Raw genomic sequence first — 15,528 nt, 5'->3', positions numbered from 1 at the left:
GAGATGTTTATGGAGAACAGTTTGACAGTATATGTGCATGTATTTTTTAATTGGCATAATTTACAATGCAGTATGTATCTTTTAAGTACACAGCTTGATGAATTTTTCATATGTTTTCATCTATGTGATCACCACCCAGATCAAGATACAATTCTGTCAGCTTAGAAAATTCACTCAGGCCCCTCTCAGTCAGTTCTTAGTCAGTAGTCTTTTAACAGAGGTAACCATTATTCTGACTTCCATCACCATAGGTTCATTTGCCTATTCTTAAATTATACAATATATATACTCTTTCGTGTGTATGGCTTTTTTTGTTCAATGTAATTTCTGAGATTTATCCATATTATTGTATGTTTGTTCTTTTTCAACCTATGCAGTATTTCAGTGTATGAAAGTGAAATTACTAGTTGCTCAGTCTTGTCCAACTCTTTGCGACCCTATAAACTGTAATCTGCCAGGCTTCTCTGTCCATGGGATTCTCCAGGCAAGAATACTGGAGTGGGTTGGGATTCTCTTTTCCAGGGGATCTTCCTGACCCAGGGATCAAAGCTGGGTCTCTTGTATTGCAGGCAGATTCTTTACCATCTGAGCTACCAGGGAAGCCCAAATATATAAATACACCAAAATTAATCTCTTCTCCTTTGCTGGGCATTTGGATTGTTTATAGTTTTTGGCTACTGTGAATGAAACTGCTATGAACTCCTTATACAAGACTTCTGATGGATGTTTTAACTAATTTATTTTGTGTATATACCTAAGAGTGAAATTGCCAAATCATAGAGTAGGTGTGTTTCACTTCAGTAGGTACCAGCCAGTCAATTTGGCAAAGTATTGAACCACTTTGCATCTTTACCAGCAAAGTTTGAGAGTTCCAGTTCTTCTGTGTCCTCACCAACCCTTTACATTGTCAGTCTTTTTAATACTAGCCATTTCTGGTGGGTGTGTAATGTTATTTTGTGATTTTACTTTTATTTACCTTAGGAATCTGAGCTTGAGCATGCTCTTCAAGTTTTATTAGCCATTTGGATATCTTTTGTGAAGTAGCTATTTAGATCTTTTTCCAGTTTTCAAGGTTATTTGTCTTGATTGATTTATAGGAAGTTCTATACAGTTGAGCCTCCATTATATATGTATTCCACATTCATGAATTCACCCAACTGCAGGTTAGAAACATTCCAAAATTTTTTCAGGCAATTCCAATGAGCAGAACTTGAACTTGCCACATACTGGCGACTATTTGCATAGCATTTTCCTTGTATTAAGTGTTACAGATAATCTAGAAATGTTTTAAATTGTATGGGAGGATGTATGAAAGTTATGTGCACATATTGTGACATTTTATATAAGGGATTTTAGTGTCGAGGGGGGTCCTGGAAACACTCCCCTGTGGATACCAAGGGACAACTGCTTGTGTTCTTTATATATTCTGGAAATGAATCCTTTGTCTTACACGTGTTGCCAGTGTCTCTTAGTCCATGGCTTCCCTGCTCACTTTCTTAATAACATTTGAAATCTATTAAATTTTTCTTTTTTGGCTTCTGCTTTCTGTTTAGGACATAAGAAGATATCTTTACTTATCCCAAGGCCTTGACTGTATTCTCCAATTTTGTTTTTCCCCTAAAAGTGTTTGCATTTAGGGCTATGGTATTTACCTCCAATAAATTTTTGGTTGTGATTTGAAGTTGAAAGTGAAAGTCACTCAGTCATGTCCCACCCTTTGTGACCCTATGGACTATACAGTCTGTGGAATTCTCCAGGCCAGAATACTGGAGTGGGTAGTCGTTCCCTTCTCCAGGGGATCTTCCCACCCCACAGACCTTCCCACCCCAGGGATTGAACCCAGGTCTACCACATTGCAGGTGAGTTCTCTACCAGCTGAGCCATAAGGGAAGCCCAGGAATACTGGAGTGGGTAGCCTATCCCTTCTCCAGCAGATCTTCCTGACCCAGGAATTGAACTGAGGTCTCCTGTATTGCAGGCAGATTCTCCACCAACTGAGCTATCAGGGTAGCCCCTGATTTCAAGTAGAGATCACACTTAATCTTTTTCCATATGAATATTCAATTATATCAGCCCCATTTATTGAAATGATGATCCTTTCTTTGTTCAATTGTATTGGAATCTTTGTTTTAAATCAGATGGCTATATATGAGTGTTAAACATCTTTTTCAAAACAGTAAATGCCTGTAATCATGGACACATCAACTTCTCTGCCAAGAATTTACCCATTGGACATTTAAGTACAGAAAGTACACAAAGGTGTCTATACAAAGATATTCTGTATAGCATTATTTGTAATAGGCCAAAATGAAGATTAGCTAAATATCATTTAATACATACAGTAGTAGTAGTGATGATAATGATAGCTAGCATTTGATAGTGATAGCTAGCATTTGCGGGGAAGATGATGGCACCCCACTCCAGTACTCTTGCCTGGAAAATCCCATGGACAGAGGAGCCTGGTAGGCTGCGGTCCATGGGGTCGCGAAGAGTCGGACACGACTGAGCGACTTCCCTTTCACTTTTCACTTTCATACATTGGAGAAGGAAATGGCAACCCACTCCAGTGTTCTTGCCTGGAGAATCCCAGCGATGGGGAAGCCTGGTGGGCTGCCATCTATGGGGTCGCACAGAGTCGGGCATGACTGAAGTAGCAGCAGCAGCAGCAGCATTTGAATCTTACCCTCCATGAGACAGAGACAGTGTTCTAAGGACTTCGCTACTAACTCATTTAATCCTTACTCATTTGTACCAAATTATTTAATCCTCACAGCAGCCCTGTGAGGCAGATACTTGTTTTTTCTTTTTTTGGAAATTGAGACACAGCTAGAATAACTTTATGAAAGTCACCAGCTAGTTAATGGTGGGTCAAATATTTAAACTCACAGAGCCTACCTTCTTAACTGTTATCTGTCTTGGAATAGTTAATGGATTGTGGTAGATCCTTATTTTAGAATACAAAGTAATCCTTTTTTTCATTTTGCCCTTCTAAGGCACTTTTCCTGCCAGTGGGTCTCCTCTCTGCAAGACATTTTAACACTCCAGATACACTGCATATCTGTTTATGTTGTCAGGTAGGGTTGAACTTGGGAGGGCTACAAACCACTGTAATAGCTAAGATTCTCCTCCACACTCCAGGAACCAATATTCACTCCCTTAGGGATATTATTTCTCCCATTCTCCCATTAAGAATGTGTGATTTAAAGTAATTATCAACTTGGGATGACTTTGTATCTCCCATTTCCACCCTCAGGAGACATTTTCAACATTTGGGAATATTTTTGTTTGTTACAACTGGAAGGAAGGCTATTGGCATGTTATAGCGGTAGAGGCAGGGGGCCCAGGTTGGGGGAATGCTAAACACGTAGAATGCTAAACATTCTACAGTGTATAGGAGAGAAGACATCTCCCTCCTTCCCCCACCAAAGAGTTCAGTTCAATCACTCAGTCGTGTCCCACTCTTTGCGACCCTGTGGACTGCAGCACGCCAGGCCTCCCAATCCATCGCCCTCTCTTGGAGTTTACTCAAACTCATGTCCATTGAGTTGGTGGTATCACTGGCATCACCAAAGAATTATTCTGTCTCAAATGTCAGTAGTGGTGAGGTTGATACACTGACTTAAAGGATGTAAATTTTTCTTTGTTCTTTTATTAAACATAATTAAGATATAAATTTAAAACAAATGAAGGTTCAGTATTAAGGATATTATCTAATATCAGTTGTTTACTTTTAAATAATACCAGGGTCCTTCTATGTGAAGTAAAAAATGTGTGTTAGTCGCTCAGTCATGCCCAACTCTTTGCGACCCCATGGATTGCAGTCCACCATGTTCCTCTGTCCATGAGATTTTCCAGGCAAGGATACTGGAGTGGGTTGCCATTTCCTTCTCCAGGGGATCTTCCCAACCCAGGGATCGAACCCAGGTCTCCTGCACCGTAGGCAAATTCTTTACCGACTGAGCTACAAGGGAAGCCCAAAGTAAAAAATGTGAGAATCTTTTTTGGCCAGTTGAACATAGGAATCCTGTAATGGTCAAGAATTATAGTTAAGTGGCATGTACCTTGGCATGTTTGTGTTTTAAGAGCGATTAATGTCTTCAGACATCTAAACAGCATGATTTGAAGTCTTTGATGTTTTTTTTTTGAGTTTTCAGTTTTTATGCTTTTTGTCTTCTCTTTTTTTATTTTTTAGAGAGGCAGAATAATATGATGGACTCTAAAGGCAATTGCCTGGATTTGAACTGGTTCTGCTGCTTACTAGCTTGTGACTTTGGGCATGTAATGGTGAAAACAAAGTACCTGCCTCATAGGGTTGTAAGAATAAAATAAGTTATTATACATAAAGTGCTTAGTAAATGAGCTGATCTACTTAGCATTACTATTCATTAAAATGCCAAATAATTTTGCTTTCTTTTTCTGTCTGTAGATTTATGGTGGATTATTTTCTGAAGATAAATGTTGGTACAGATGCCAAGTACTGAAAGTCATTAACGATGAAAAGGCAAGAACGAGTGTTCAACTTTTTTTTGCCATGAGGAATATTTATTTTCATTCCAAACTTTGATGCTTAATTAGCCTTTCATTGCTTATTCATAGTGGTATAAAATGGTTGAATACCACTACATTATTGTAATTAGCCTCCAATTAAATAAATTTTAAAATATGGTTGAATAACATATGAATTGATTAAAACATACATCCCCCCGCTCAAAAAACAAAAGAAATGAAGTGCTTACAAAAGTCAAAGTTAGATTCAGAAATATTCTTCTGATTTTACGTTGTCATATAATCACCCCAGATTATCAAAGAATAGATTACCTAATTTGTGCATTATTTTTGGTGACCAGTTGGTTCTTTGTATTTTAGTTCTTAATAATTATATTTGAGTCTTGCTGAGTAAGTTAAAGTTTATTCTATTGAGTAGAAAAAGAACATTTAATTCTAAAATTATGTTTATATTTTACTTAGTAGACATGCATGCCGTTAATAGTGAAGATTTGCTTGCCTCTTTTTTGTGCCTTGGTTAAATGTGATGAATTTTCTTTGCATTTAGCTATTTTGTCTTTTACATTGTGAAATTCTGGAATATTTTTAAGGGAATTTGTGGAGATAGGATTCTAAATAGTTTGGTGGCAGTTGGATATCTCAGGCTGTGTAAAAGCATCTCTGTAGGGTTTCTGTTACTATTTTTTTTTTAAATGTCTGCTTTCTTGGACTTAAAAATATGCTATAATATATTTTGTAAATATTGTTCTTGGTGCAATAAAGTAAGATGAAACGCTTTGAGTAATGTTCCAAATATATTTTTAAAATCTTGTGATTTATTATTGTTATAAGTAATGATTTATCTTAGTAAAATAGACCTGTTCCCCACAGTTTGACAACTGGAAATAATATTTTGTGTTTGCTTTTGATTTGGCTTTAACTTTTTAAATTAAGGGCGAAATAGCTTTTGACCTTGTGATAAACTATTTATCTTTTTTACCTTTTATAGATATAGAGCTGGAGGAAAGAGTGAATTTGATTCTTTTCAAAGGTCTAATAGCTGGAGTTAAGTTTATCAAAGTTTCCTAAAACTTTGCCTTTTCAGATTTTATTGTTTCCAACTTGAATTTAAGAATGTTGATTGGTTTTAACATTAGAGATAGAAGAGAGTCATAAGTTTCATAGACTTATATTTATTTAAATACACTGTTTAAACAAATCAAAATGAGAAATGGTACTGTTGGAAATAGTACTGTTTGGTACTAGTTGAGCTAGTACCAAATAGAAAAATCCCTGGGATCTCATGGACTAAGGGTTTTCTGTATTTTGAGGATATTGCTGGAGCTCTTGTTTCTGAATGCATTTAGACAATTTCAGGTGAAATGCTATCATGATATACAGGTAATTGACAAAAAGCAGCAAATATGTGATTTTTTTTGAGATATTTAATCTAAGTTCTGTATTAGTATTTATCTGATTATTTTCCAGTGTCTGGTGAGATATATTGACTATGGAAATACAGAAATTCTGAATCGATCGGATATAGTAGAGATTCCTTTGGATCTGCAATTTTCTAGTGTTGCCAAAAAGTATAGACTTTGGGGACTACAAATTCCTTCTGGCCAAGAAGTTACCCAGTTTGATCAGGCAAGTCACAGATTTAAAATATTTTTGTTAATGGACAGAAAACTATGTGCTTGAAAAAAAAAATGTCTGGTTAAAATCCATTCATTTTCTATAATATGAAAGCTTGTATAAATTAGTGAAAAATGTGACATTATGGAATAGTTCAGAAGCAATTATATAATAATATATTTGTACTCTTCTTTGCTAGGATACACATTCTAGATAAGACTGGTGTTTGTGTGTATACACATATAATAAATGTAAATAGTTTCTTCTGATGAGAAAGCTTCAAAGAATAGTCTCTTATTATTGAGAGACTGATGCATATAATTATTGTTATCTTTTGCTTTTGAGAAAATATTTATAAAATAAAAGTGATCTTTAGCTGTGGCCATAAACATCACAAATTTGAAATAAGCAGAGTTGTAAATTAATCAGATTTTATCTTCTTGCAGAGGCTCATACTGTTCAACATAGTAATTGGCAGTGATGTTTCTGTTAATCTAGATTCCAGTTTGCATTCATTTCCATTAAATTTTAGGTTAGCAACCTGATTCTGGAAGACCTCATAATTTCAGTGGTAGTCTTAACAGGAATCCTACCTCCTTTTAAATCTGTGCAAAAATGATATTCTTTTGGTAACTGATACTGCTATTGAAGGAATGCTACACTGCGAAGTAATCAGATACATATTTTATATTCAGCAGCTCAAATGACTTATGTGAAAATAATCAGTACTAGAAAGAACAATAAAATTTGAAAACCTTCTCTTTGCCTCTTTTTTGTTTAGTTTTTAGTATCTTTTAGGTCACTGGCTGTAGTTTTGTCTGCACTATAGTTACTTATAAGAAACATTTCTATACCTAGAACTGTGTTGTTCAGTTACCTAGTCGTGTCCAACTCTGCGACCACATGGGCTTCCCTGTTCACTACCTCCCAGAGTTTGTGCAAATTAATGTGTTTTGAGTCAAGTGATGCTGTCTAACCATCTCATCCTCTGCCACCATCTTCTTTTGCCTTCAGTCTTTCCCAGCACCAGGGTTTTTTTCAGTGTGTCGGCTGTTTGCGTTAGGTAGCCAAAGTATTGCAACTTTAGCTTCAGTGTCAATCCTTCCAATAAATATTCAGGATTTATTTCCTTTAGAACTGGTTTGATCTCCTTGCAGTCCAGGAGATTCCCAAGGGTCTTCTCTAGCACCACAACTCAAAAGCATCAATTCTTCAGCTCTCAGCCTTCTTTATGGTTCAACTCTCAGATCTGTACATGACTACTGGAAAGACCATAGCTTTGACTATACAGACCTTTGTTAGCACAGTGATGTCTCTGGTTTTTAATACACTGTCTAGGTTTATCATAGCTTTCCTTCCAAGAAGCAAGGATCTCCTAATTTCATGGCTGCAGTCACCATCCACAGTGTCTTAGAGCCCAAGAAAAGAAAATCTGTCACTGCTTCCACATTTTCCCCCTTTTCCTAGATACCAGATTTCATTTTTACATGCTATAATTCCTCAGGACACCTTTATATTTAGTTAGGACCAAAATGGTCAACAGAATCTGCTTGATTTAAAGAGATTATTCTAGGGTATTTAATTGGTACACTTTAAAACATGTATAAATATAGGTGCCTGTACAGGTCTTAGCTCTTCTTCTGGAAAGGATTTATCAAGTGTGTAATTGGAGTATAGTATTCACATAAGGAAGTATCTTTAGCCAACAAGGTGAAACCACGTTTGTAGAGATTTCAGAATGAAGAAGAAATGATGATTGGAAAAACTAGATATTAATAGAAAAAATAAGTGAAGAAAAATACATTGGTATAGCTGATTAATATCTTCTTTTTTCTTATCTTTCTTAGGGCAGAACCTTTTTGGGGAGCTTGATTTTTGAAAAGGAAATTAAAATGAGAATTAAAGCTACCTATCAAGATGGAACAGTAATTGCGCAGGCTGAGTATGGCAGTGTAGATATTGGGGAAGAGGTGGCTAAGAAAGGATTTGCAGAAAAATGCAGACTCACTTCCAGCACTAATGTCTGTGAGGAAAAAAAATCAGATCCTGGTCAGCTTGTTCTCAGGAACCTCAAAAGCCCCATTCCTTTGTGGGGGCATAGATCAAGCCAATCAACCTTCACCCGGCCAAAGGGGCGCTTAAGTGGAAGAATGTCTCTTGACTTGAAGAATGAAAATGATGCAGGAAATAATGTGACATTTCCAAAGTAAGATTGTAGTGGGATTTTTAGTCTTACCTAATTTTTGATTTATGTTAGAAGCTCTTGTCATAATAGTCAAGGCTTATGTTTTTAGAGTCCTCAGCTATGTCAGTGATTTTGAGGGATGATACTGATTATTTCTGTTTTTCTCAAACAGGTATCCCTTTCTAACACAATGAAAAAATAAATTCCTCTTTAACAGGGATATTGTAATTAAAAGTCATTTTGAAAGAAAAATCATTCCTGAATTGTTTGAAGTTCACATACCAACTCTTCTTTCCAAGTCTTTTGAATACATTTATCATAAAAATCTACCCCTAAATCTAAATTATTCAGTCAAGAGACAGAATTTCAGATAAACTTTGAAGTTTTTCCTATGGCTCTGAGAATATTTTAATGAGTTTTAGGGAGTTGCCTTTTCTCTAACAAAAGAGAGGCTCTTTTTTCTTCCTGTGAAAATTTACTGTGATGGAATTTGATTATAACAAAAATGTTCACTTTTTAGATAATTTTTACTTATAAACTTGAAGCAGAAAGCCAGATTTGATTTTTAAAAGTACAAAACTATCCTTTTACTTCTGTATCATGATCTAGCCCATGATACTGTGTCATGGGTAATAAAGCTTTTTGTTGGGATCTTATCAGTACTTTAGGAACTAAATGGTCAAATGGAGTGGAAGTAATGAGGAGAGACTGGGAGAAACTGATACAGAAATGCTTTTTATTGTCTTTGCTGGAGTTGATATCAAAAAGTTGGAATATGATTTATCTGAGATTAGGAGGCATTGCTTTTGAAGTATGACTTCAGTTATAAAATCTAGTTTGCATTAAAATGCTTTCTAATGGACATAAGTTTGAGTGTACTCTGGGAGATGGTGATGGACAGGGAGGCCTGGCGTACTGCGATTCATGGGGTTGCAAAGAGTTGGATACGACTGAGCGACTGAACTGAACTGAATGTTGAAACTAGGTAAAGATTAGATTAGTTTCCAAAATTAACTTTATATAAATACACACACATATATATATTTATTATGGTATAAAAAGCCAAATTTTAAGTTTTGATCTTTGTCACACTTAAAACAATTTGGTTTTTAAAATGAGTGAATTTGTTTTTAATAGGGAAAATTTGGCTGTTGGTGACTTTAATTTAGGGTCTAACGTCAGCCTGGCAAAAATTAAGCAGGACCAGAAACTGATTGAAGAAAATGAAAAACTTAAAACAGAGAAGGAGGTTCTTCTTGAAAGGTGCAAAGCATTAGAATTGAAAGTAGAACAGACTGCCCAGGAGCTGCAGGTATGGAATGTTTCAGTGGCTTAAGATAAAGAATGATCAACTGGGAAATCATTGTGTTCATTTACTCTTATTTTTTTTTTAAACAGATTTATTCATTATTTATTTTTGACTGCATTGGGATCTTCACTGCTGTGCTCAGGCTTTCTGTAGTTGTGAGGAGTGGGGCTACTCTCTAGCTGACGACGCGCAGGCTTCTCATTGCAGTGACTTCTCTCGTTTCTGAGCATGGGCTCTAGGTGCACAGGCTTCAGTAATTGTGGTGCATGGTCTTAGTTGCTCTTAGGCATGTGGGATCTTCATGGACCAGGGATCCAACCCCTGTGCCTTGCATTGGCGGGTGGATTCTTAACCATCTGGCCATCGGGGAAACTCTGATTTGCTCTTATTTGTCTTTATACTTTTCTGTCTCCTTTTCTTACCATCCCTTCTTCTCCCTACTCTTTATTCTCTTTCTTCACACTTACTTATAGATGAAATTTTTTCTTATGCTACAAACTAATGATCTTTGAATTTCATTGGATGTTTGAAAGATTAATAATTTCTCATTTATATTTCCTTTTATGTTCTTTAAATTTTTTTTAACTCTGGAAATTTTCAAACATTTTAAAAAGAGAATTGAATAATTAATACTATGTATCCATCACCCAGTTTTTACAATTATTAAATAGATAGTCTTTTTAAAAATCTATGCCTCCTAGTAATTTCAAAACAAATCCCATTCATAATAGTTTAATATATATGCTTTAATGTATTTTGTATCTCTAACAGAAAAGAAATTCAAAAGAGACATAACCATGATACAATTACATTTAAAAATTAGTAATAATCCTTTCACTAAGTTCACTAACTTATGTTCACACTAAGTGAAAGTCACTCAGTCGTGTCCGACTCTTTGTGACCCCACAGACTATACAGTTAATGTAATTCTCCAAACCAGAATACTAGAGTAGGTAGCCTTTTCCTTCTCTAGGGAATCGTCCCAATCCAGGGACTGAACCCAAGTCTCCTGCATTGCAGGAGGATTCTTTGCCAGCTGAGCCACCAGGGAATCCCATAATATCATTTAATATCCAGTGTTCAGATTTCCCATATTGTTCCATGAATGTCATTTATGTTTGGTTTCTTCCAGTCAGATTTCCAGTTAGGCCTATACATTCCATTTTGCTTGATAAATCTCTTAAAGTGCTTCATCTGCATCCTATTGTTGTTTAACAGGCTGCTATATCTCCATGTATTTCCTTTTATGATAGTTAAGTATTAAGGTTTGCTCAAGTCTTCAAATGTATAACTTTTTCTAATACCAAATATGTTACCCCAACACGAGTTGCCATTTCTCTAACATCAACTGAATCGCCACAGTTCATTTTTGACACTAAATGCCAAGAGTTATCTCAGACTCCACAAGGATTAGGTCCCTCAAGACTTAGCTCAATTCAGGCACCAGCCACAAATCAGGTCCCAGGCTACCCACACTTTTTTCTATCAGTGTAGGACTTCCTATGACCCACTCCCACACCTTGCTCTCAATTCAGTAATTCAGTAACAACTGTCAGGACTCATGAAAGTGCTGTACTTATGGTGACAGTTTTATTATAAAGGATACAATTCAGGAACAGGCAAATATAGAAAGACTCCGCAAAGAGGAAGTTATGATGGGAGTGGAGATGGGGATCGTTTGGAGGATTCTCTGGACCTGTCAGTCTCCCAGCACATGGATTTGTTCACCAGTCTGGAAGCTTCCCACAGACCTCATCATTCTGAGTTTTTTAAAATCAAGGTTTCATTACTTGGGCCTGGTTAAGTCATTGACCATTGGTAGTTGAACTCAATCTCCAACCCTTGAATTCATATGTGGCATTCTTCAGGGAACACTGCCTCATAAATCCTTTAAAATTTTAGTTAAAAGTTATTTAAATAACAGTAGAAATACAGTTTCCTATGTGGGTCTATGTGTGACTAAGATATGTTTCTTCTTTGCTTCAGCAAGAGAAAGCAACTACCGTGGATTTGACTAAACGTTTGGAAAGTACTCTGAAGACTTGTATAGGTACCAGAATGAAAAATCTGGCAGCTAAGGTTGAAATATTGAAAGGAATTAGGTAGGTTAAAGCGAATTTTTGAGGAGAATGCTTTAAAACAATGCTGATTAGTTGTGTTTTAATTTATTTATTTCATTTTTGCTTTTTCTTTTTTAAAATTAACTTTTTTAGTGGGGACCCTTGATGGTTTTATTCCTGGTTTTCTCTGTCTCTCTTTCTCTCCATGTGTGTGTGTGTATATATATATATATACACACACACACACATATATATAGTTGTTCAGTTATTGCATTGGTTTCCACCAAACATCATCATGAATCAGCCATGGGTTTACCCATGTCCCCTCCTACTTCATATTTACTTTGAAACTTATTCTTTGTATTTTCATTATTTTAAAGAGGGAAACTAAAGATAGTTACTCCTGAGACAAATTTTATACTGTTTTTATAGTGTTCTGTTGTCACCGTGTGAGATGATAGTGTCTAAAGTTATATATGAGAATGGAATTAAAAAGTCAACACAACTTCTAAGTAATAGTTTGATGGGAAACTACTAGGTCCCATTGTTTTGCTTGGGGTTATTTTCAGTCCTATACAGAAACTATAGATTTCAGTAATCCAGATTATTTAATTACACTCTGTCTAAAGAAAGACAAAAGTAGTCTTCCTAAATCAGAGGAAAAGTGATCTTCATGGAGTCAGAAGAAAAGCAGTTGGTTAGCAAGTCTCACGCAGTTTAATCAGCATGTCCCAGATTCTATATGTGAATTAAGTAGGTATTTTACTTTATAGAAAATTGCTTTATTGTTGGTTAGGGATAATTTTTCACCCTTTTCTGGAGTGTGGAAAAAATGGTTCTCAAAACAATCTAGTTCTCTTTTTGTGCTATGCATAAAACTTAAACCAGTAATTCATTTCTTCATATACTTGGAAACACTAAGATGTTGCTCTCAATTAATACGGTGTGTTCATTTTTTGTCCATTGGGAATCTATTTTCCAGTATAAATCTGTCAGTCAGCATTTGGTTTATAGGTTTTAAATAGTTTGAGTAATTTGGTCTCTCTAGAGGTTAATCAACTTTTAATGCACAGCCAAAGTGACTACACTGGAAAAGCTGTGAGACAGACTTTAGACCAGAATAGTTCAATATATTTTGACCTGTATTTGAGGAAATAGTGTGCTATTAGAATGGCGAAAGTCTGGTTGGAAGCTAAAACAAATAAAATGGTGAACCTTGTTGGTTTTCCTAAATTGGCCTCTCTGATTGCTTTGTTGGGTTTTTTGGGGGGATTTTTTAAGATTATGCAAATGATGGTCTGCTTATTAAGGTACAAGTACTCTGTGCCTTCATCTTGATAAAATTAGCTTAAATATAACATTTTAAAAGAAGTATTTACAAATCTAATTTTATATCATTTTAATTCTGCAGACTTTTGAAGCTGTCTTTTTATATAAAATATTTAATTTTTTCCCAGTGAAATGTATTTTTAGTTAAAGGTTTGTATCAAAGTTATCTATGATTTTATATAGTTTTAAAAAACACCTCTTCATAGCCAGTGTTGTAAATAGTAACTTTAGACCATTATTATTTGTGTAACTTTTTTTCTCACACCACCTTAAACATTTCTTGATCTTTTCCTTTTGCCTTTTTTTTTTTTTTTTTTTGAATAGACGTGTCAGTATCAGTGTTCGTTTTGGAAATGACCTTTCAGATGCTATACAAGTGTTGAATGAAGACTGCTTTACTATCCCAGCTTCTTTGAATGAATTAGAGCTAATTTGGGCAGAATATAATCTGGCTCAGGAGAAGATTCAAACTTGTGAGAATGTGGTGGGTCAAGAATTTTTCTCCATTATGATTTTTATCTGTTGACTATAAGGAGATAATATCTTTCAAAAAAGCAGGACTGCATTTATTGTAATGACACTTTATATGAAATCTTTAACTTTTGGAATATCTTCATATTAGTAATTTGATTTCTTTTGTTGCCTTAGAAGAAGGGTAAGGTAAATGAGTAGTGGTTGTGGAAAAGGGTTAACAAAATCTTTTCCCATTTTGCCTGAGGATTTACCTCTCTCTGTTCCCTTGGTAATTTGATAAATTGAAATTTCAGTCATGTTACTGGCAACATTGTTTAGGTAAATAAAATCCCTGATTGGTAAATTGTATCTGGATTGGGAGGAACTGCAAACTACAAATACTAAACAACTGGGCATACTCCCTGAGGGACCCTGGGAGCTATACCTATAAGAGAGAGTGGTTTTTGAGGGGCATGAGGCTTATAATCCAGGATGACTCCCACACCTGCTAATGTGGATCTTCTGGTCACAGGGGCACGCTTTATGCTACAGTATAGGACTCTGCCTTACTATTAAATGCTCTCTAAACCATCCGTTCTTGAAAAGGTAATTCTATGTGGGTGCCTCCCTTGTGGCTCAAACAGTAAAGTATCTGCCTGCAATGTGGGAGACCTGGGTTCGATCCCTGGTTAGGGAAGATCCCCTGGAGAAGGAAATGGCAATCCACTCTAGTACCTTGAGTCAGACACTACTGAGTGACCTCACTCTCCTGTCCTTTATATGTTGGTAGGAAAGGGATATGAAGAATGGAATATTTCATGTGAAATCTTAATTAGTGTAGGTACAAATATTTTTTCCTGTGGGAATTTTCGTTATTATACTCAGCTGAGTCGAACTCCATGTTTTTCATATTAAGATATCTGATAAGATAGTCATAGCTTTCCATAGTACCTATGAGCTTTATACTTGAGTTTGGAGTTGTCCTATCTTAAGTATTGGTGGTTTCTGCCTCTGAAGATTGTACCCTAAGGGTCTTATTCCCTAGTCATACCTCGTTTGGCCAGTTGGCAGCCTAACTGGCTCTGAATGAGAAAAGTAAATAAGATAACTAAGCCTTTGGAAATGCCAGGAATATTTAATTTGGTTAGGGGATTAGATTTGGGTTACTTTACACCTTAGACCTTTACTGGTCACTTCTGATGGTAGACGAAAAAAGGTGACAGAAGTAATAATTTTTGCATCTTTTAGAAACATGTATGTATAGGTACTTTATAAACATGGGCATTTTTGCTTCTCAGGAAAATAAGGCCCTCAAGGTTTAAGGAAATTGCTCAAGATTACATACTTCAAGATTATATACTTCTACATGTTAATCTGGAATTTTAAACCAGATGTCTTGATTACGAAGTGTATTCTATTTCCATACTGCCATCATTAAAATATTTCACAATTATTTTCATGTAGTAAGGTGAAACTTGAAAAAGAACTGCTTTTTAACTTTTGTCATTTGAAAATAGTAAAGTGATTCAGGACACGGAGGGGAAAAGGTCTTATAGTGTCTGTCAGATTTGGTATTCTAGTAGGAGAAATGTGATTTTTTAAAACAATTTGTCTCCACTACTGCTGACACTTCAGCACTTACTTTTGGGCTTTATTGCCCTAAAGTTCATTTGACAGATTGAAGAGTAGATTACTGTAGATTATTAAGGACAGGCATAATTGTCCCTCAGATAAAGTTGTCTTTTTATTTCCCTTGTTGCATTTAATTTGCATCTTAAGATTGTTATTTTCATTTATATATTTTGCACAGTTCTTTGATTGCCATGTGTACTTCTTAAAACATTTTTTATTTGTGTATTTATTTTTGGCTCTGCTGGGCCTTCATTGCCACACAGACTTTTCTCCAGTTCTGGCACACGGGGGCTACTCTCTGGTTGTGATGCGTGGGCTTCTTCTTCGTGGCTTCTCCTGTTGAGGAGCATAGGCCATACAGAGCACCAGGGCTTTAGTAGCTGTGCTTCCTGGGCTGTAGAGGACAGGGTCAGTAGTTGTGGCACATGGGCTTGGCTGCT

The 15,528-nt window shown here is 35.8% G+C and overlaps 1 protein-coding gene across 3 annotated transcripts in view; it reads left to right on the top strand.

The window, feature by feature from the left end:
* Positions 1-15,528, top strand: part of STK31 (serine/threonine kinase 31) — a 93,043-nt gene that overhangs the window by 19,571 nt on the left and 57,944 nt on the right. For all 3 annotated transcript variants that reach the window (XM_027968673.3, XM_042248671.2, XM_042248672.2), the window contains exons 5-10: positions 4,427-4,501; positions 5,974-6,132; positions 7,968-8,326; positions 9,443-9,617; positions 11,601-11,716; positions 13,328-13,487. In XM_027968673.3, coding sequence (XP_027824474.2) covers positions 4,427-4,501; positions 5,974-6,132; positions 7,968-8,326; positions 9,443-9,617; positions 11,601-11,716; positions 13,328-13,487 — 1,044 coding nt within the window. The remainder of the gene's footprint in view (positions 1-4,426; positions 4,502-5,973; positions 6,133-7,967; positions 8,327-9,442; positions 9,618-11,600; positions 11,717-13,327; positions 13,488-15,528) is intronic.

This window comes from Ovis aries, chromosome 4 (genome assembly GCF_016772045.2).
Source record: "Ovis aries strain OAR_USU_Benz2616 breed Rambouillet chromosome 4, ARS-UI_Ramb_v3.0, whole genome shotgun sequence".
NCBI classification, from domain to species: Eukaryota; Metazoa; Chordata; class Mammalia; order Artiodactyla; family Bovidae; genus Ovis; species Ovis aries.
Note: the sequence above shows the minus strand (reverse complement) of the source record. Positions and strands in the feature narration are given on the sequence as shown.